General features: G+C 35.1%; 1 protein-coding gene across 1 annotated transcript in view; it reads left to right on the forward strand.

The window, feature by feature from the left end:
* The window catches only part of MYO16 (myosin XVI), a 283366-nt gene that overhangs the window by 180747 nt on the left and 80739 nt on the right, over positions 1–21880 (forward strand). Inside the window, 5 exon segments of the mRNA XM_010728547.3 lie at positions 3992–4144; positions 4729–4929; positions 15131–15206; positions 17478–17653; positions 21648–21728. Coding sequence (XP_010726849.1) covers positions 3992–4144; positions 4729–4929; positions 15131–15206; positions 17478–17653; positions 21648–21728 — 687 coding nt within the window.

Here is a 21880-nt window from a genome sequence, read left to right on the forward strand (position 1 = left end):
AGCTGCAGCACAGGAAGTTTCGCACGAATGTGCGTAAGAACTTCTTCACGGTGAGGGTGACGGAGCACTGGAACAGGCTGCCCAGGGAGGTTGTGGAGTCTCCTTCTCTGGAGATATTCAAGTCTCGCCTGGACGCCTACCTGTGCGACCTGGTGTAGGGAACCTGCTTTGGCAGGGGGTTGGTCTCAATGATCTCTAGAGGTCCCTTCCAACCCCTACAATTCTGTGATTCTGTGATTCTGTGATTCTGTGATCTCCCCGGTGCAGATTTTTGTGACTGTGGCATACAGGCTCTTGTTCGTTGCTGGTGAAAATGCGTAGTTAATGGTAGTGAAAATGTTGAAAAAGAGTGATTTTTAGCTGATAATCTGCTCTATCAAACAGTGTTATTGTGCTCTTTATATCTGTTGCAGTTTCTGTGGAAATTAATAGAAGGCATTACTTTCAGACTGAACTTTGTAGCACTGTCATACAATCATAGAATGGCTTGGGTTGGAAGGGACCTCGAGGATCATCAAGTTCCAAACCCCTGCCACATGCAGGGCCACCAACCTCCATATCAAATACTAGACCAGGCTGCCCAAGACAACATAAATTCTCTGTGAAATCAAGTTCTTCTGACAGAGAGTCAGAAGCACTATGAGTTTGTGTTGATTCTGCGTGGAACACAAGAATTCTGCATTAGGTTCTAAAAAAGAAAGGAAGAAAAGTAATAATTTCTGGTGTTATACATTCATTAAAATTATTCTAATTGGTACTCTGCATAAAAGCTGTGGAAATCCAGAAACTGTTGCACAAAGTAGTAAAAGAGAAAAGAGATGCGTGTATATATATGTATCTACATATGTCTTTTTTTCTTTTAAAGTAGCAGATACAAGAGGGAATAGTAACCGATATACTTCTGAGAAATGAGTGATTACCTATCTTTAGGTCTAAAAATATTTTCTTTATCCGTCTTAGTAAACAGAAGCTGAGAAGTTGATTCAGCCTTCCATTATCTCAGAATCATGTTTTTATAAAAGGTGGAGCATGTCTTTACAAATTAAACTTGCCGACATAGTTCCATCGTCTTGGCCAATAAAATACAGTCTAATAGATGGGTTGATATGACAGGGGTAAGCTTTACTCAGTGCTCTGAATATGCATCCCTTGAGAGAGCTAATCCTTCTACACAAGCGAAGAATTTAAGCAAGCTTTGCAGAGGATGTTTACATCCATTGGTCCCCCACTGGTTGTCAGTCATCAAGTTTTCTCCCTTACTTTTTTTTTTGCTATGCTTTTTCAGATGTTATTTTCAGTGAGAAGCAAGGAAACAAAAACAAACAAACAAACAAACCCCAAAACGTTAATGATAGGTGCTTTTCAGACTTTGGAGCATAGTATAATTTTCTTCTTTAATTTTAGTTTTGAGTATGCTTAATAGTACTAACTGGCCAAATGCAGTAAAGGAAGAGAGGTCAAGCTAATGTGGTGAAAGTCTACCAGTTTTACCAGATGGCACTTTGGTTTTTTTTTTCCAAATACTGTAATTTGCATGCTACTTCAAGTTCAGTTTGTTTAAAGACCAGAACTTGACCTTTTTGTTTTCTTTTGTTTTCTTGCAATATCCTAGAAGTACTTTCTAATGAAGACTGTGACACGTACACTGTGTGGTTTTTTTTTCCACCTACACATGACAGTGAGTTGGGATTAGAAAGGAAAGTGGAACAGAAGGTTTCTAGTGAAGAGACATACAATGGAGCCAATTAAAGGCATGCAAAGAGTAGTTTAAGCATATTTAATGACAAGAAGCATCATTGGTAATGCTGAGTAACTCCATAAAGTTAAGCAAGCGTACAGTGCTTAGAGGTACTCCCACAACATTTATTTTGGGTAAAAAATCATTACTGCTACATTTCCATCTAGTTTGCATGGGTGAAATTAAGTACAAATGGTTTTCTCAATTTTTCATATCTTTGGACAGGAAACATGTCATTATTTTATAAAGCTCATGTGACAGACCAAAAGAAGATGAGTTAGCAAAGGCAGCTGTGTTCATTTTGATCCAATTTCTACATTTACAATGTACATTGCTTTAACTGTTACAGCAACCTGTTTCAAGCATTTGATTTAAAACCTACAATTTATCACCTTTTTTCCTGTGGGATGTATAAAACACTGAAATGGGGAATTATATGATGAGAGTGTTTTGCTTTTTAGCAGCCGTTGGCTGCTCTCCTGGTGCTCATTCTACAGAGCTGCTGCTCACAACCACTGCTAAACAGAACAGTGAGTTTAAAAGTTTATGGGGATTTTGTCAGCTTCTCCTAGGGTAAAATTAATTAATGGAATAATTAAATTGCTCTCTAAAGATCTCATTTGTAAATATACAGGTCATGTGTCATGTCAAAGCTTTACATGACCTGTGAAGTATAAGCTTGTAATGTTATACATATTTTCTAAAATACTGTTAAGAGTCTTCTGAAGAGATTTTGGAGCTAGAATTTGAGTTTGGGAAGCAAGTGGCAAAGCATATATTTGCCTGACACAAAATTTAAAAAACTGTCTCCTTCCATAAAATAATTGAATAATATAAATCAATTTTATACTTTCATAGTTAACAAAATAAGACAAAAATCCTGCTTTTCAAAAACAGTGTTATTATTTGAAGCTGTCTTTTGTCTTCACTTTCATGCATTGGTAAAGACAATTAGTAACAGACATTTGGTTACAAAATGTGTTTCTTGTTCTATTTCTTCTTATAGTTACTGACAGTAGCTTACTTCATTGTAGAAGAAATGCAAGGTGGCAATTCTAGCATGAGGAGTTGATGGAAAATTCAGGCAGCTATTATTCTTTTCTCGTTTTCTTTCCCTTACCTGTTTTTTTAAGCCTGTATATTTATTCTTAATCTAAATATTTCATATTTTTAACATGTCTTGCTAGTGGAATTAGTTTTTTACAATTTGTTCATGGAAGGTGTAGTTTATGGCCAAAACAAATATGTGACTGGTTTAATGTTAAAAGAGAATTTGTGCATCGTTCCTTCCATCATTCCTCATATAAAGTGTCTTCCAACCCTCTGAAAGTTTCTGTTTTTTTAATTTCGTATTGATAGTTAATACCCATTGGAGGAGATTTTAGAATTTCCCACTAGAATTTCCATTTTAATATAAATAAAATAGTTTAAGATTTATTCAACAAAGTTATTAAACTTCTTTGAAGATTATGAATTTTGAATAAAGTAAAAAAGGTCCCAGAATAAGCTGATTCAACCCTCACCTATTGGTATATGGAAACAAGGTTTGTTTTGAACTATTTATTTTAGAAAAGTGTCACTACAAGTCTTAAAAGGCAATCAAAGAAAATATTTGAGAGTTTTTTATATTATTTATCTTCACAGACTTTGAATTTTTCTACTGAAGACTGTCTTCCTGCCAACTTTCCCTTAGAATATCAATAAAATGGAGGGAGTCATCTAGTAAAATATTGCTGGGAGTTTTATATGATCTATTTGAACAAAATCCAGTGAGTTCTGGTGCTCTTTTATGTGGAAGCAGGGTTTAAACATATTTGCTAATACTAAAATAACTACATAATCAGGATCTTAAGTAAATGTGTAGGTATTTTTTTTCAAAAAGCCCATTGCACCTGCAAAGTTTCCCTGAATATATACAGCAGAAGAACACTGAGCATAACAGTTTATACTTAAAGTTGCTCTACTTCAATCAATGGAATTAGAATAAATTTGCACTGTTAGGGGTGGTATTTGATGATTCTTATGAGAATTCACAGTGATCTATGCAGACAGAAAACTGTTTATTCTGAGTTTAATACTAATAGCTGTTAAAATGTAAATTTCCCTAGGGTCTTCCTAATCAGTGGTCTACTGAGAGATAATATGTTGTGAAATGATGTTTCATCAAATTTAATATTAGATGTACAGTAAACCCTACACCAATTAATTATCCAGTAAACTTATAATCTTTATGTTTTCTTTGTTTTGCAATAGCTGTGCATCAATATGACCAATGAGAAGATACACCAGTATATCAATGAAGTACTTTTCCTACAAGAGCAAACAGAATGTGTGCAAGAAGGAGTTACCATAGAAACTGTGTATTCTCCAGGAAACCATACTGCAGCCTTGGATTTTTTCTTTCAGGTAGTCTTCAGATTCACTTTATATCATTTGTATTTGTATACATACTCCACATCTCCAATTAATACATTGCTTTGCTGTATTTTCTGATTTATGAATCTATTGAGAAAGTCTGTGGTCATTATATCTGCTCTTAAAACTTGAGGGCTAACAGCTTTGTAACAATCTAGGGTTGAAGAAGACGTTACAGAAACTCACTGCCCACCTGGATTCACATGTAGTATCTACGTATCATGCCATATCCTGGATGCAGCGATAGTACTGACCAGTCTCTGCTGTGAGTTCAGCAGTTTTCTTTGTGTCTGGAACTAGTTTCTGGAGTAAAATTTCTAACAAGAACATAGCCCAGTCAGTTTCCTAAAAGATCAGCAATGATTATCATTTTTGGCAAATGAAAGATTATTCCCTAGGTTTATTGCAGAGTTATCTTTTGGAGACTTAACAGAATATTTATTTATTTATTTTTTTTCCTTTTCTTTCCATAAGATGATGTGTTACATGTTTATCCTGCTAAATTACAAGCTGTTTTATTTCACAAGCAACGAATTCTGCTGCATAAAAACAGAAAAGTCTATTTTTCATTTCAGAAACCATCAGGCTTTTTGTCAATGCTAGATGAAGAAAGCCAATCTAATTGGTCAGTGGAACAGAGTCTTTCTAAACGGATTCAGTCTTACCTGGATGCATCAGACACAAATACAGTGTATTCCTCCACAAAAGATGGAAATGGCAACCTCGCACCAAAGGAACAGGGCTCTACCTTCACTGTTATGCATTATGCTGGCAGGGTAAGTTCTTTGAGTGATTGGTTACACACAGTTAGTGAAAAGGAGTAAATTCTGCAAGGGCTGTCCAACATCTGGTTGTAAATAACAATTCACTTTTTAATGATGAATTTTCAGGTGACAGCTTAGTATCAATGCAGTACATGTATAGAATTGGTAAACACCCCTGTGGTGTTTTCTAGTAGTGTTACAGAATAGGTAGATGTTGAGCAGGCCTATTTTTAGCAGGATTGTGTCTAAGTAATTCCAACTCCTAAATTGTGTCTTCACTGCTTATTAGGAAGAGGGGAGATTGTGATATCTTGCATAAATGTTTAATCTCCTTTTAGCTGGCTTTTACTTTGCTTTCCAAAGTTATTTCAGAGCAGTATAGGTTCTTTGCAGATCCTTAGGTACCATGGATACCAGTATGAATCTGATCCAAGAAAAAAATGCATATTTTGTTGCTAATCTAACTAAAATATCTTTTTTTTCTCTTCTTTTTTTTTTTCCGTTGAAATCTCCGAACATTGCTGTGTCTCTGAATCTGTCTGTGAAACAGGATGAATGTTTTTCACTGTTCATGGCAAAAGCACAATCAGTTTTGTTAGATAGGCCTGTTACCATTTTCTTTCCAATACTCTCTCATTTTCACATTCCCTCCACAATGTCCTGCGGCCATAATCAAGCGAAATAGTTATACATTTAATTTTTTTCTTGTAATCTGACTTGTCGGTCTTCTATAGTTAATATGATATGCTGCCACTTCTCTCTGTTCTAAGTATAGTATTTGAAATGAGCTAATGAGATGGTAGAGGCATAATAAAGTGGAGTTATCCGTTATCTCTTTTAAAAAATTTCCACTTAAATCAGGTGAGAATATAAACTGAAAGTTGCAGGAATCAGTCCTTACCTCTGAACAAACATCTGAAACAAGCACTGTGTCCTTTCACACTCTCCAAATCTTAAGCAGTGATTCCATGAACTGTCACTTCTCTAATGGAATCCCGTACAAGCTTTATGTGTCAAATTGAGAATCTGTGTTCAGCTGATGTGCATAGGATCCACAACATTGTGATCACATGCACTGTGTTGTTCATAAATATGAACATATTTGCTATTGGTTGATGACTTTACATATTAGGTGACTTTAAAAACCCAGGAACTCAGGAAAGCCTGCAGAATCTGGCTTTTTCATGTCACACTGGTGCTGTGTGACCTCTTAACTAATCGCTTCAGAAGCCACATGGACGCTGCAGGTACTTCAGCTCAACCCAATAACTGACACCTAGGTGCTCCTCTCTTTACCTAAGCAAGAGACAGAAGAATTGAGTTCAGTAACCAAGAAACAGGGCAATTATAATAAAGTTTTTTGATTGGAATGCATATTACAATGCTAAAACCAAGTGTAACAGCTTTTCTGCTCCTTTCTGTGAAAGGTAATTAGAGCAACCTTACCTCCATGTGATTTTCCATGTAGCAAACGCTGGGAGTTTTTCCAGTATGCTCCTAAAATATCAATTTGGATTCAGAAGTGAGCTCTTGCAAGGATAAGAACAAAAGAAAAATAGCTCTCATCTGTGTTGCTAAAGGTATTCCACTGGATAACACTTTCTGCTATGACAAATATTTCAGGTGGAACAGATTTATGCTACTGACTATTGGCAGCGGGTACTCTTTGCGAGATAAGTTCAAGACTTGCCTCCAAAAAAAGACTTGCTGGCTCTGTCATATCTCTAGGAAACGTTATGTCCCCTGAGCTGTCCAGAGAGATGAGAAATAGGGCTGTGCATGCTTAGGCTTCTTTGACCAGATTTGTCTTTTGCAGCAATATATTGAAATATATATAGAAAGGTCTATTTTGTGGCTCTCACTTGGCATCAGCGGTGTTCTGACGCAGGCAAATTCATTCCCGGCCAATGATACAACTGTGGTCATTATGGAAAGGATAAAGAATATTTGGGCAGTACTTAAATTCTTAAGCTAAATACTCCAAATAGCTCCCTGGTGGCTCTACTTTCATCATGAGGCCTTCTACTTAGGCCCAAATTATTTGCTAAAGGTAAGTGGTTTGAATACCTCTGCTACTGAGACAGTTAGATGACAGTGCAATGAATGTTTTGTGAAATTTATTAGCACTTAAAGTGATAGAGTGAAGAGCTAACAAAGGGCACTAGATGTCTAAATTCCTTTGTAAATCTGTTCTGTAGTTCTTAGGTAAATATATTTTCATGAAGTTGTGTTGTGATTATCCAAATTTGTCAAGGCAGTTCTAAAAAGCTTCCATACACCAAAAAAATGGTAAGAAAGCAGCAGCAAGGCATCCGTATCAATCACAGCAATAAGCACATTTCTTGAAAATGGAAGTTTTCTTACTTTGGAAAGAAGGACTGGGTAGGAACATTTATTAACGTTGAAGTTTCAGGTGTCAGGTTCTGCAACTTAAACTGTGAGTGGTCCGGAGTACACTTTTCATTAATGCGTGTTTTATCCTTGCATGGTTGTTTACATTTTTTTCCTTTGTTACATAGACTCTTGTTTGACCTTTTCTAATAATAGTAATAACATTTGATCTAAAATTATGAATAAATAGATGGCTCTTCAAGTAATATAAATTCACACATTCTTTTGAAGTCAGTGGAGATCCTTCAGTTTACATTGGCCTAGGAGCTATGCCAGACTGTCAGGTTGTACTTTGCAACCATATGGCATTAAAATGTTCATGTCACTGCCAAAAGAGAAGAGTTCCTGTGCAAGTGCTTAACAGCCCCTACTTTAACAGTGACTGAGCAAGATCTTTAAAGACACTTGTTCTTTTCCGATGTCATGGAACTCTTATTGAGCTATCACTGGTTGAAATTTCCAGGGATTTATGATAGGAATTTACATAAAATCTTATGATAGCACTGTTTAACTAAATAATTACTTACATGTATTTTTTTTATAAATGGCTACATCTTCCTCAGTTGAATTTTAAGAAATCAAGTTTTTAAAACTGCTGATGCTGTTCTTGAGATTGCGCTATTACTATGTGTTGTACGTATTTTATAAGTTATCTGTGATTTATATTTAATGAAATTTGTTAATAGATCGGACTTTAAATATGTCAAGTTTTATTGGCACTCAAAAATGAGAATTTCATATATGAAGTGACAGTATAATTTGACATGCTTTGGTACTCACTTTTGTAGTCTGATAGCAATTAAATGAGTTTAAACAAGTTTGGTATGAAGCAGTCTTCCTCTGTATCGTTACCTTCAGAAATCCCCAAATTCACAACCAGGGAGCTGATTTTATTTTCACTTATAACAATTTTTCTCTGATTGTAACACCTTTAACTTGGTAAAGCTTCTCATTATTTACATGAGTATAGCTGAAAGATGAACCAGACCCAGAGGGTAGAAGATTTATCAGTAAAATGTGCCAGGTTGTTAAAATTCTTCACTTCTAGTCTTAATCATTTGTATTCAAGCAATGGCTCTGGGTTACTGTTTGTGGAAGTAACACTGAATGCAGGCTTTATGTCTAACAGAAGGTGAGGGCAGACAGCCTGATTTCCCTAGGTAACAAAACTTTTAACTGCTTTGTAGTTCACAGTCAATGTGGAACTGTGACATATGCAGCAAAAAAAAAGTTAATGTTCCAAGTTGGATCTGGTGTAGGCTCCTTTTCAACAGGTTATGTATGTAGCTCTAACTCCAAAAAGAACTGGGTTCTGATGTATTAACTCAGATAGCTACCATTACAGTAGCTATTTAAGCAGCTCACATGTGCAGTTATATTGCAAAAAGCAGCTATTAAAAGTGCTGCCTTACTGAAGTGACCCGCCATTTGATATTTAATTGAGATGACAGTCTTTTGTGAACAATACCAGTATCTCTAGCCTTATATTATGAGGAAGTTATAACTGACACAAATGTGCCTGTGCAATCTTGAAGACGTCTGACGTGTTGATATCTCAATATTTTATCTTAGGATAGTCATAGGAAAGTTTTCTTTGTTTTCCACCATCATGTATTTTTGATTGATTATTGTTATGCATTGTGAAGTATCACCTGTTCCCATATACTTTATGCTCAGTAGCCTTCCCAAGGACTGCACATACCATACTGTTGTTCCAAGCCTAATTAGCCTTACAGTATTTCAGAACAGGCAGTACTAAGAGAAGTAGAGATAATGGTCTGGAAAGGCCCAGAATCAAAATGAATCCAGGAAGGAGTATGGGGGAAGAAGCTCTGAGTAATCTGTAAGGGAAAACAACACCAAATTTGGAATCCATGCTTGATTTTCTAGACAAACAATGTTTTAAGAAAATCTCTATGTATGATACCATTCAGAAAGACCTTAGTTGTTTTTTTCTTATGCTCTTGACTGCTTTGGAATGGAAAAAGTGGGATAGAAAAGAAAAACAACATGCACAAGTAAGCTTCTGCACACAGAAAAGATCAGTGCATAAGTGAGATTTTTCAGTGAAAGCCAAGAGAGAATACTCTATTACACAAATGTGACAGAACCATCCTGTGGAAGGAAGCAAATAAATCTTTCTTCATTTCTCTCGAATTTTATTCTTATGCCTGCACACACTGTATCTGCCTTTATCTGCAGGAGCACTATGATACAGTAGTTAACTCCATGATGACATGCTTAGCAAAGGATGCTGTGAATAATAGTACTTGATAATATCAGGTATTTTATTTTATCTCCTAGTTTAATTTTGCAGCTGAACAGAATCCTACAATGCCTTGATGTACTGCAAGTCTCTTCTAAGAGCCCTTTAATGTCTTGATATCCAAGTGCTCTAAGACAAATGCTTATCTGTTCAGTTTAGGCAGAAGGTAGAAAAGAATGATTTGGGTTTTGTAAGACTAAAAATTCTCGTGGAAGCCTTTATCTGAAAGTTGTTTTACACATTGCCCTGAACACCAGCAGTCTGATCTCTTCTGGAAAAAAATCTGCTTGTAGAGGTTATTGCTTTGTTTCTGCTGCCTGGTGTAAAAGTAGGTATTCCCTGCTGCCTGGAGGAAATAGGTGTTTTGGGGGTGCGATTTTGATCAATACATTTAATCACTGTCTGAAACTACTAAAAATGCATAGTACTGAATTTCTAGATACTTTTCTTGATAACATTAATATTCACACTCATGTAATATAGAGCTTCATATAGAGCTTTCATACGCCTTGAAATCTCAGCCTTACTGATAGTCATGATTTTTGAAGAATAGTATTCCATCACTGAATTTTTCTTGGCAACTCAAAATTGTTGTTGTTGTTATTATTATTATTTTAAGGGAAGAATCAATATGCTAATAAGTAAACCAGAAATGTATTATCTTAGTACAATGCCAAGAGACACAGCTTTACCTGTAGTGACATTTAACATACCATTGTCTGAGGTAATGAGCAATTTAATTGTTCTTGTAATCTGAATAATGTGTCATAATTTAAGCTTTATGCAGTTTAAATTTATACTTGCATCAACAAATCTGGTAAGCCCCTTGTCACTATTTCCTTGCCACTGTTTTGACTTTTAGTACTGTAATAAATTGTTCAGACCAAAAGACCAACTTCTTTGCTCTATAAAGCAGTACACATAATGTCCTTTAAGTGCAGATCAATGCCTGTGCCATTTCTCAGCAATGCGAGTTTCAAAAATACCTCTCAGCTGTCAGCTCACCTTCATCAATGCAGTTGTCTCTGAAATGCCTTATATATCCCAGGCAGACTCTGAAACTGAACCTGTAAATCAAAAAACAAAAGGAGATGGATTAATCAATAAGGATGCTTTCATTTTCTCTATTTTTTTCCCCAGGCTGAATCCCCAGACATAACAATCAAATCAGTCTCGTCTAAGCTATACCAAAGCCTATAAAGGTTATTTGACAAAGATTCACTTTTTCACACAGATAAGATAGTTGTACATTTTCCCCTCTCTTTCTCTCTTTCTTCTTGCCTCCCTCTCTCCTCCTTCTCTCCCTCCCTCCCTTCTCCTCCCTTCTTTCCTCCCTCCCTCCCTTCCTTTTCTCTCTTTCTCTCTCTCTTTCCTTAAGTAGACTTGATTTTGGACACTCATTTACAGGCTCAGCTTAACAAAAAAAATAATAAAAAAAAAATCTCTCCCCTTTGCTTTCTAAATACCTTCTAGTTTTAATATTATACTATTTATATCTGAATGTTAGAATAAGACTTTATAGAATGTTTATAAAGTATTTACTCATTGCTTTCCAAGACTTGTTTTGGGAGGGGGAGAAGCCCAGTGAACCTAAGAAAAATGATAGATTCAAGTTCTTAAATACTATCACTAGTAATATTAGAAGTATTACTCAGTATTTTCCCCTGAATGTCCAGGACTAAATGATTTTTTGACCTCCCCACTACCAGTGTGCTTAGTTTAAGCTCTCTTTCTTTCTAATCTTATGTAGGGAAGCAAATCCAATCCCTTTCTTTTTTTAATGTTCTACTGAAACAAAACAGCATGGAGCTGTGCACTCTTTATAATAAAAACAACTGGTTCAGATATTATCTAAAGATCTTGTTACCTTTGGTTACTTTCAGTCTACTCTGAAATGTTTATCGTATAGAGCAAGACAGATCAAACAGTTACAATAAATGGAAGTGGGAATATGGGGTGTATTTTATAATACCAGAACCATGAGATAAGCTGGTGCACAATTCCTACCTGAATCATATAACATTTGTTTGGGATTTTTCCTCCTCAAAATAGCTATATACTGGGCTTGAGTGCTAATTAGTGCAGAGTTTTGGCCACATTTACTTCAGAAAACCAATGGGAATTAAGTGGAGGAAATACACGTGCTTTAGGCAGAGTTCCTCTGTAGATTGGTGTCTCTGAGGGGGCCAGGATAACACTAACAAAATAGGCACTGTGGAGAGGCTTTCTTTTTCCCTTTTGTGGAACTAACAAATACTGAACTTTGGAGCGCCATTTCATTGAGTCACTTTTCATGTCCTTAGGCAGTGAATTAATTTACCAATTTACTATGGGAAAAGTTACAGAGTTAGCAATGTCTTTGTGGAAGGGAATCCTGTTAACATTTATGCTTTTTATGTGTTATGAGAGGTGTCTTATGAATATAGTTCTAGAAGTTGGTTATGTATTATACTACTCCCAGTACTGAACCTTCTCCATTTCAATGTACACATTTAATCATAATGTATTATCTCCCACTGCTATACTTACCTACTCTTTCCACCAAGTAATTCTCTTCTTCTAGTTTAGTCAAAGCCTAAGATGCTCAATTAGGAACTGGCATTATGAATTTGTCAAATAAGTTCTGTTAATTATCTTTTATGGATCAATATCGCAGAACATTTAGTTTAAGTACACTGAAAACATTTAATAATGTACTTAAATTATTCTAATAGTTTACTGTGTTGTATGTTCTTATGAGATGCAGTTAAAAAATTATATATTGTTGGAACTGTCATGGAAATTAATGTAATCTATTGTTATACTTTTTCCATGGCAGATGCCATACTAATTACATCATCTGACAATTGCTAAGTATAACAGATTATACACGTAATAAGTCATATAATCTTTTTCATGAGTGAGATAGCATTACATAATTGTCAAATGACCCAACGGAAAAGAAAATTAATGAACTGATTAGTGTTACTTATCTTTATTATAAATTTACAGCTTTATTAAATATACAGGGATAAAAATTGCCCAAATACCTAAGAGACATAGATTCAGTAAGAAATTTGAACTAGATTTTACGTAAAAATATGGTCCCAAGGTAGAGAAAAACAAGCTATTTTAAGAAATTCTCATCAAGTATCTGCTTACTCCTGGTGATACTACTGTCAGTAGGTTTTTTTTTTCTGCTTGACTTAAAAATTCTCTTTGGATTCTACTATTGTGCAATTTGTTTCTAAACTCTATGAATTAACTAGCTGCATTCTGCTGTCCCCATAAAAAGATAGCAAACACCCACCTATTTTTCAGAAGTAAGCTTTCTGTAGAATTTCCCTTTCATTCAGAAAGTTATGAAGTAGTACTTATTCTTCATGTAGTAGTGTAATGATGAGAGCTTTCATCTGAGAAACAGGAAGCACTGGTTTAGGTACTGTCATAGCCTGAACCTGAGGGGACACGAATAAGTACAACAAGCTCCAGGATAGGGGTGATGTTAGAGTTTGAATGATGAGAAGGAAAACCTTCCCTAAGTTAAAGCTATGCATGCATACAGCACAGAATTCTAAACTAACAGAATATGATCCAGAAAAATTTTAGAGATGTAACTAATATTCCAGGTCTCAACATAAAGAGGAGAAACAGTTTCTGTCAGTGCAGAACAGCCTGTCCTCTCAAGCTAACAAAATTGCCTTGTGAGGCTAGAAATTATGTTCCTCCTCAGTCAGCAGAGGTACTGAAATTCATTTTGTAGGTTTAGAAAAACTGGCAAAGTGTGCATTTCCCTGTCACATGGGCTGATTTTAGTTTTCAGTAAGGTAGCAGGCCTTGAAGAAGCTCTAAGCTTTGTAGTTAGGTTGCCTTGAATCTGTCCTATGAATTGGGTGTTTCTGTCTTGTTTTCTGAGGAGTAGCATCTATAATAGTAGTAATTAGTAAACACAATTGTTGACCATATTAAGTAAATAAATAAATAAAAAACAACAGGAATAAATGACAAGAAGTCGGTTTATTTGAAAGAGTGGTTGTAAGAAGGAGATAAGGGCAGCCCAGCTCTGGGTGGCAGTAGACATCTTTCTACAATGCCAAATTAAATGACTACAATTCCAGATGGAATTAGATACTTATTTCCTGTTAACTAGTTCTAGAGCATCTTCTGTTCAAGGAACTGTTTGATTTAGACACTTAACTCTCTCTTGGTGTTGAAGTTGAAGTCTAGCAAGTCCAATCCTTGCTTTTCTTCTACAGACCAGTCAGATAAAGGCTGGGCATCATCATGGTTTGTTGGTGAAATTTAGGTGTGTTGAAGGATTGTAGCCATTAGACTCGGTGTGTCTGCTTCATTTAGCTAAGTGTCCTCAGCTGCAGCTGGAGACTTGCATATCAGGGCTGGCCATCTAATGTACACTCACAGTGGTTGGGAATAAGCTCTTGCTAGAATGGAATGCATCCCATTGAAAAATAGGGCAGATGAGTCATGATATATACCTTTTTCCTGCATATGTACAGAAGTCATGTGTGCCTGAGTTGTACTCACCCATACTTACATAAGGTGAGATAAATCCCATCATTTGTAGTTAGTCTAGTTTTCAAAACAGAACTTAGGTAGCACAGTTGATTTTTAAAATTGTGCCCAAAGTTGATTTAGTACTGGTTGCCCTACTAGCCAAGATGTGAAACATAATCACAGATTATTGATATGAAAATTCTGTTTCACTCTGTTATTTTAATACTTCTGTGTTGTAAAATATTGTTATTTTAAACAAAATAAGCTTATATTTGGAAAGACGAGAGCAAAGAAATCGGATAATAGTGATGTAAAAGTTTTAACTGGCATTTCAGACTCAGCGTCTGCATTTTGGTCTCAGTGCTGCTTTTCTGTATAATAGGAGCTGAGGTAGGCTCAATATTAAAACAGGCACTTGGACATACTTAATTGTTTTGGATGTACCTTCAGGAAGTCTGTCTGGAGCATTGGGTTTTGTTCACTTTGGAGTACCAAACACATACATTATTTTATCTGCATTCAGATGACAGATGGAGAAACACTTCGACAGTCTGTTCTAGAAATTATGACATCAGTCAGCTGATGTCTTCCAAAGTCCTTATGTACATAGCTGTTAGAAGGGTAAATGGAATTTTTACATAACCTATAGACTGAAGTTGCATCCAGAAGCAGTATAAATGACTAGAGCATGCTGTGATTGTGAACTGGGAGTCAGATTGCTTCATGTCTGCTAGGATCAGTGTGAACATGATGGGCTACAACTGATGCCCTCATCCTATGGGGAAAGTAATGTTTATGTTACTGTTTTCTATACACTTCTGATTCAGCCTTGCATTGTGAAAGTGTGTTGGAATCAGTCTGATGAAATTTCTCACAGAGACACTATGTTCAGCAACCAGTTCTTCTGGTTAGTACTGTTATTAAGAAAGGATTGAAAGACATTACCTGGTGCCAGACTTTAACTGTTGAGTGGAAAAAAACCCACAGCTTCATTTCTACTGCTGTAATATTTTTAATAGATGTGGTGATCATTACTAATGATGTCACAATATTTTATTATAGGTTACTTACGAAATTGCTGGTGCAGTAGAAAAAAATAAAGATTCCCTTTCACAAAATCTCATATTTGTAATGAAAAGTAAGTAAATGGTTTTGTGGTTGCTGTTCTTGTTAGAAATCAAGATGTTAAGCCTGGACTTTGATTTTCATTTTTTTTTGATAGTGCATACATATTTTTATTTCAAAAAAAAAAAAAAAAGAAAGTCATCCTCATCTTCACTGCTTGAGTATCGTTTTTAGAAGCAGCATCTGGGCATTCTTGTTTTCCAGTGAATAGATACAAATGTTCATTGAAATACAAAATTAAATACTACCTTTCCATGTGCATATTGTATAATTATGCCTAATAATAATGCATCTCCATTTATTAATTAATGATTCATAATTGGATAATTAAAAACCTAATTCATTTACTCTTTCTTGAAGAAAAACAACATTTTCCTCAGGGAAATGTCAATACACCCTGAGATGCTATTTGTCTTTGTTCCAACTAGTGCAGTCTTCCCTTAATATCTTACATATTTGTATTTCTTTCAATAGAAATGGAGAACTTTCGGAAGAAATATTTGTCTTCCAAATCAGCCGTGCTGTTACAGCATATTGTTTTTTAGCAATTTTACTGTGAAACTAAGCTCTCTGGTAAAATATCTGATGTTTTCAAAGGCAAATAGTATACATGAAGGATTAAAAAAGAAAGGAAAGAATTAATCTTGAATATAATCCTATTGATTATAGTTCCTGTTCTCACTATTGGAATTTCTATGATTATCTACTAAATAGCACAAGAAGTTTTATCATCAATTTCCAGTGTATTCTACAAGAGAGCATTCTTCCATTCTCTCAAACAGTTTTTTTTTACATCATCTTTGCTATTTTGTTTAATAATCTATGCAGCTGTTAAAAGGGAGGAATTGAGAATTGGATTGCATATAAAACATTTGATTTGCAGCGAGTGAATATATATAATTAACAAGTCAAATAATAATAAATATAATTAATGGACAAATTCTGAAGGCAGAATATTTAAAAGGATCTAAGTGACTTAAGGGCTACATTCCTTCTTTTTTAAGTGACTTAGACTTTCGGAACTTAAAACTACTAATTGTCAGTGATGTTTTTCCTTTTGTGTCAATTGGATAAGTTACATAGATGTATAGCTTAAGTGCTTTCTTCTTTTGTTTTTCATTGAATTTAGTTTCCTTACGCAGCTAAAAAAATCTTTAAATACACTAACAGCATCAAAGTCATTTTCATATATATATTCGAAGGTGGAACATACATGTCCTGTAGATGAACCAGGAGATACTAATAACATAGGTTTTATCTGTTTTGATTTGAAGGGCAAAATTTTAATGTCTTTCCTAATGCTACCTATTACATTTGTCCATATTTAAAAAAGGACTATGTCCACCGATAGTGCTGAAATTTATTCAAGTATCTGCTTTAGTATCTTATAACTTTATTATTAGTGCTAAGTCAGCAATAATAATCTCCATAGGAAAGAAGAAGCAAATCTATTATATTTAAACATCTAGTAAATATGTCTTTACTCAGCTATTAAATAGCAAACTGAAGATTTCTACTTGTTATGCTAAACTTAATGGCATTTTTAATGACCTTTATTCCATTTATTCATTAACTGGATTTATTATGAAGTATCCTATCTGTCCTGAGATTCACAGTTTTAGTTTAAAAACATCTCTTGAACATAATTTGTTCTGTGCTAATTATCACACTACATCAAAAATATGTATGGCATTATTATTTTTTTAATATTTTAAATGTGATTTTGATGCAAAGAAACATGAACTTAGCTTGCTATAGTTCTGTCCTTCACCTAGCCTTTTTTTTTTTTTAAATCTATTACTATGTTATATTTTATATAATTGTTTTTCTTTGGTGCAATGGCTATCCAGAATTGACTGCTGCCAAGTGCCTTAATCATTTTTAAATGCTACTTGTTAGATAAATAGTGCATCATGTATCTCTTACATTGCTTTAATAGATAGATATATTAGTAGTCAGTAATGGAACAAAAGTCAGATGTGATTATAACATAAGTAATTAAATTTGGACAGATCACAGCCTAAGAGGTTTTGTTTTCTGTCCTGTTTTGTTCAGAATAGGACCGAAATAGGTTGAAAAAGGATGTTACTGATGACTGACATTCTTAGATATTGAATGCTTTTTGGTAACTGTCAGTGCATAAAATAATAGTTTTTGGGATGTCCGTTCATTTTACATTTATTTTTTTAACTGTCTGTTACTGGATGCATATTTTTCCTTCCTTTATGTATATGGTTTTTAAACTGTATTTTATTTTCATGCATTAATTTCTTCTTTTTTCTAGCCAGTGAAAATGTAGTCATCAATCAATTGTTCCAGTCCAAACTGACACAGACTGGATCACTTGTTCCTCCATATCATTCCCTTAAGTTCAAAGGATGTAAAGCAGCACTGCTGAATAAAAAAACATCAGTAGCCTGTGCAGGTGGAGAAACAAAGAAATACGTGGAGCTCAGTAAGGTAAGAATTTATGACTCTTCTGTGGTTTTGTATGAAGATGAACTCTGTAAATTGTTAGTTTATATAGTTACTTGCATATACATTTTTCAGATGATTCGAAAACAAACTTGTATGTTTCTACAAATCAAACTTGTACATTTCTGAACTTGCCTCTTTTTCTGCTAGCTAAGTCAGCCCCAAAATTTAAAAAGAACAACAAACAAACAAAACTTTGGTAGGGTACTAAAATATAGTTGTTAATGTCATGGGACATCTCTCTTTTGAGGAGAAATCACATGGTTTGCAGAGTTTGTTCTTGATAAAGCTTTGGAATTCCTCCTTCTAGAAAAGAAGCAAGTAGTTTCCTCGATGCACCAGCTGCCTTGCCAAGCTTCTTCAATTGTGCAACTTTATTTTTGGCTTACAGCTGCACAAAGTTGATTCTACCATGGGATTAAGGAGCTTGCTCTCATGTGTCTTTTAGAGGGCTTTATGCAAGCACTTCCACAGAAAAGCGATGAGAGTTTCCTCATAGCCTTACTGCTGATAGTACCGTAATTCTTGTCTACTGTTCTTGTCAGTAATCTCAGTGGAAAAACATAACTTGAAGTGAACGGTGTTGGTTTGAGAATATATTTAGCAAACAGCTGAGGCATCACAAGGTGCATTTAGGTGCCTTTCTGCTATAGTAATAGCTTCCTAAAGGAAGTTTCCTAAGCTTTTGAAAAAGATCCTAGTCCCATACATGGAAGGAAGCATGAAAGGCATGTCCAAGTTAGAAGCCTAATGAAGCTGAGAGAAACACCATGCAGCTGGGACCTCTGAAACTGAGGCTTTTCACCAGTCCAAAATAGCTTTTAACCAGGAGTTACTCTCTTGAGAGTGAGATAAAGTATTCAAATTCCTTTGGGAAGCACAATAAATTAAGTCAGATCTTCCAGATTCAGTGAGAATGGTTTAAACTATTGGGTGTTAGATGGAAGGTGGTTGAGACCGTCATCCTTCATCTAGCCACAGAGGCAAGGGTTGCTTGGTTTCCTGAACGTAGGCTTTGAGATGAACTATGCAAGTAAGACAGTACACAACTTAGTTTGTAGGTACTAAATTGGCCTAATTTAAGCAAGGTAGTATGCTGTCCTGGATGACTGAAGCAGGGCATAATATATCTAAACTGTTCCAGTGCCAACACTACTGCTTTTTTGGAATAGACACCTGATGAAGGAGCTGGAAGTAGGTAAGCGCTTAATTTCTTTTGTGGATCAAGTCCAATCTATAACTGTCCTGTCTCACATAATTTTTTCCTTTCACCTGCATAGCCTCGAAAATCCACTGTGATAAGCTAAAATGATGTTATTGTTTTGTTGTTGGTATTGTAATTGAAAATGCAATGTAACAGGCATTTTTTCATTAGCTTAGAATTGAAATGACGACATTTTGGAAAATCGTAACTACTGTATTTTTATTGGATTTTATCCTGAGGGAAAAGGCAGCAAAGGAAAAAAAGAAAAAGAAAAAAAAGAGAGAGGAAGAAAATGGAAGAGGGACATTAAGACAAGAATTATCAACCAGAGGATGTCATTCCTTTTATAGCTAAAATCTGAGACAGATACATATAATACATTGTATAATGTGTGTTATAATTTGATGAGAAATGTAAAATGGTAGGTTTTCATGCTGCTGTGCGTGAATATTCTAGACTCCTCCATATCCAGGGAAGAGAAGGTCACATCTAGGTCCAGAAGTCACATAGGAGTTTGTTATGATTTCCTTGTCCTTTCAGCTTCTCATCTGCCATCCTAGCAATTTGTTAGGTTATACAATCACAGATTTCTCTGTAGATGGTCATGCATTTACCTACTGTTAGACCTCTCAGGTCTCACTGGTGACTTTTTCATTGTTTTGGAACATGTTGTCAGAGGTAAGAGTAGGCAACCTCTCTGAACTCAACACTCTACTTGTAGTAGGATCCAACAGAACAGTGAATCCATCCCAAAATAGACATGAAAGCCGGTAGACCAAAAGCTGGTCATAATTCTGGAGCACATAAGGACTTGTAGGAATAAAGTTCTCAAGTCTCTGTAATGCATGAAGGCTGCGTTTCCTTTTCACATAAAAGAAAAATATTTTCACTAATACTCTCACAACTCTCTTTTGCTGACGTCAGCTCTTGCTCCCTAGTTTCTCTGTAATCTTTTCCTAATGTATGGTGTTGCTTTCCTCTCGCTTCCTTTGGAAGAGTCAGTGGGCTTCACAGTTCACATAGTGTTAGCTGAGTCACGTAAATCTACATCATAATCAAAAGGCTCTTATGATCATTGACTTTTCACTGCTCTTCTTTATGATCACTTTGCTTCACTGACTGTTTGTTGAAGAGCTTGTCTGCTGCAAAACTTTTGCTATGCCTTCTGGTTAAAGCTTTTAAATATTGTGCTTGTAAAGGGAGATTTTTAGAAGGCTTTGGCTTCTTAACAGAGATTGAAGAGTTTTTTCTATATACATTATTTCTGTAGATTAGAGGTATAATATTTTCCAACTTATAGCTGTATATTCAAGAGTAATAGGGAAGTACAGCTTTGGTGATGTAGTCTTGTTCTTAAGCCATACCTAGAGATATCCAAGGAGATTGAATTAAATTCATTTTTGGTTCTTGCTTTGCTTTTTTTCTTTTCTGTCTCTCATACTGAACAAAACACTTATTTCCCATGGAAAGTGTAGGCAAAACAGGACAGCTGGCAAAAAATTTAGCATCCAGAGCTTTTTTCCTGGCTCTTCCACTAACTCAGCTAATGGTTTAGGACTAGTGACTTAACTTATTGGGAGAAATGGGTAAGTACAGAGGTAGCTTTTAGTTATATTCTTAAAACATTTTGTAAACATTAACTAAGAAATATCATAGTCAGGCTGGTGTTTTTGGTTTTGTTTTTTTTGGGGGGGGTTGTTTTTTTTATGAAAAAACCTGTAGCAAACAGCTCACTTTTCTGTTCTGCCTTTAAAATCTTATTGCATCCTATTAAGTAAGATTTGAAATAAAAAGATCCCAGAATCTAGCAAAGTGAGTAGAGAATTGCCAACGCTGCAATATTTTTAATGGAAATTGGCTGTGGAAAGCCAAACTGTGGAAATAGACCCTTTTTTAAAGCAATAGGAAAATTGCAGGAGTGGGCCAGAATGTGCTGACCTGATAGAAAGGGAGTTTTATGGTGTAAGTGGACTCAAGAAAGGCAATAAAAAGAAAAGTCAAGAGCCTTGATACAGACGTTTGAATCTAAGAGCTCGGCCAAATTCTAGAATGCAGTAGTTTCCCAGTCTTTCTGTAAAAACTTAAAAAAAAAGATAATGGTATATATTTTAGGTTGCTTATTTCCTTTTTTTCTCAAAGATAGGAAGTAGAACAGTATAAAATAAATTCATTCTCTACTCCCAATTACGATGCATGGGAAGCATAACGTTAGTTCTAACATAATATAAAGTTACTGATAACTTATGACAAATATAGTTGAAAATTACTTTAACAAAAGTTAAACTGCATTCACTTATACAGGAAAAGAAGAGAGGTTTTTTAAAATATTCAAATTATTGATTTGCCTTCAACATTTTCTAATTACCTGTGCTTGCATTTAGCCACTTGAGCATCTGCCAAAGACATAAGGAAACTTTTCAGAGAGTTACAGAGTTGTCCTACAAATATGCAGACTGTATGGGATACTACCTGCACAAGTCCTGCTTCAACAGTAAAATTCCAAACCACATGGCTTTGCTCAATTATTCAGAAAAGGAATATTATCTTTACAGTGGTATGCAGCTGCTTCTGAAATCAGAATTTTATTGTTAGTCATAGCTCCGCAGGCAGATTTTTATCCTCCTTCCCAATTCTTTCTTAAAACCAAATCATTGTAAATGACATACTCTTTGTGTACATGTTTGCCTTTGTTATCAAGTTGTGTAATAATGAAAGCAAATTGTTAGTGCCCATCTTGAGTTAAAGATTCTGTTGTGTGCTTTTTTTTCCCTACAGCTGTTGAAAAAGAAGGGGACATCCTCATTTCTTCAAAAACTGGAACGAGGGGGCCCAACCACTGTGGCAGTACAACTCAGGGTTAGTAAACATTTTCTGGACAGCAATATTAAAACAAACAAAAATAATAATAATAAAAAAAAGCATAAACCAAAACAACAACAACATCAATAACAACAACCAAAAAAGGCAGAATTAGTCTCTACAAATTGCAGTGGCAGAAAAAATCATAT

The sequence above is a fragment of the Meleagris gallopavo genome, chromosome 1 (assembly GCF_000146605.3).
Source record: "Meleagris gallopavo isolate NT-WF06-2002-E0010 breed Aviagen turkey brand Nicholas breeding stock chromosome 1, Turkey_5.1, whole genome shotgun sequence".
NCBI lineage: Eukaryota > Metazoa > Chordata > Aves > Galliformes > Phasianidae > Meleagris > Meleagris gallopavo.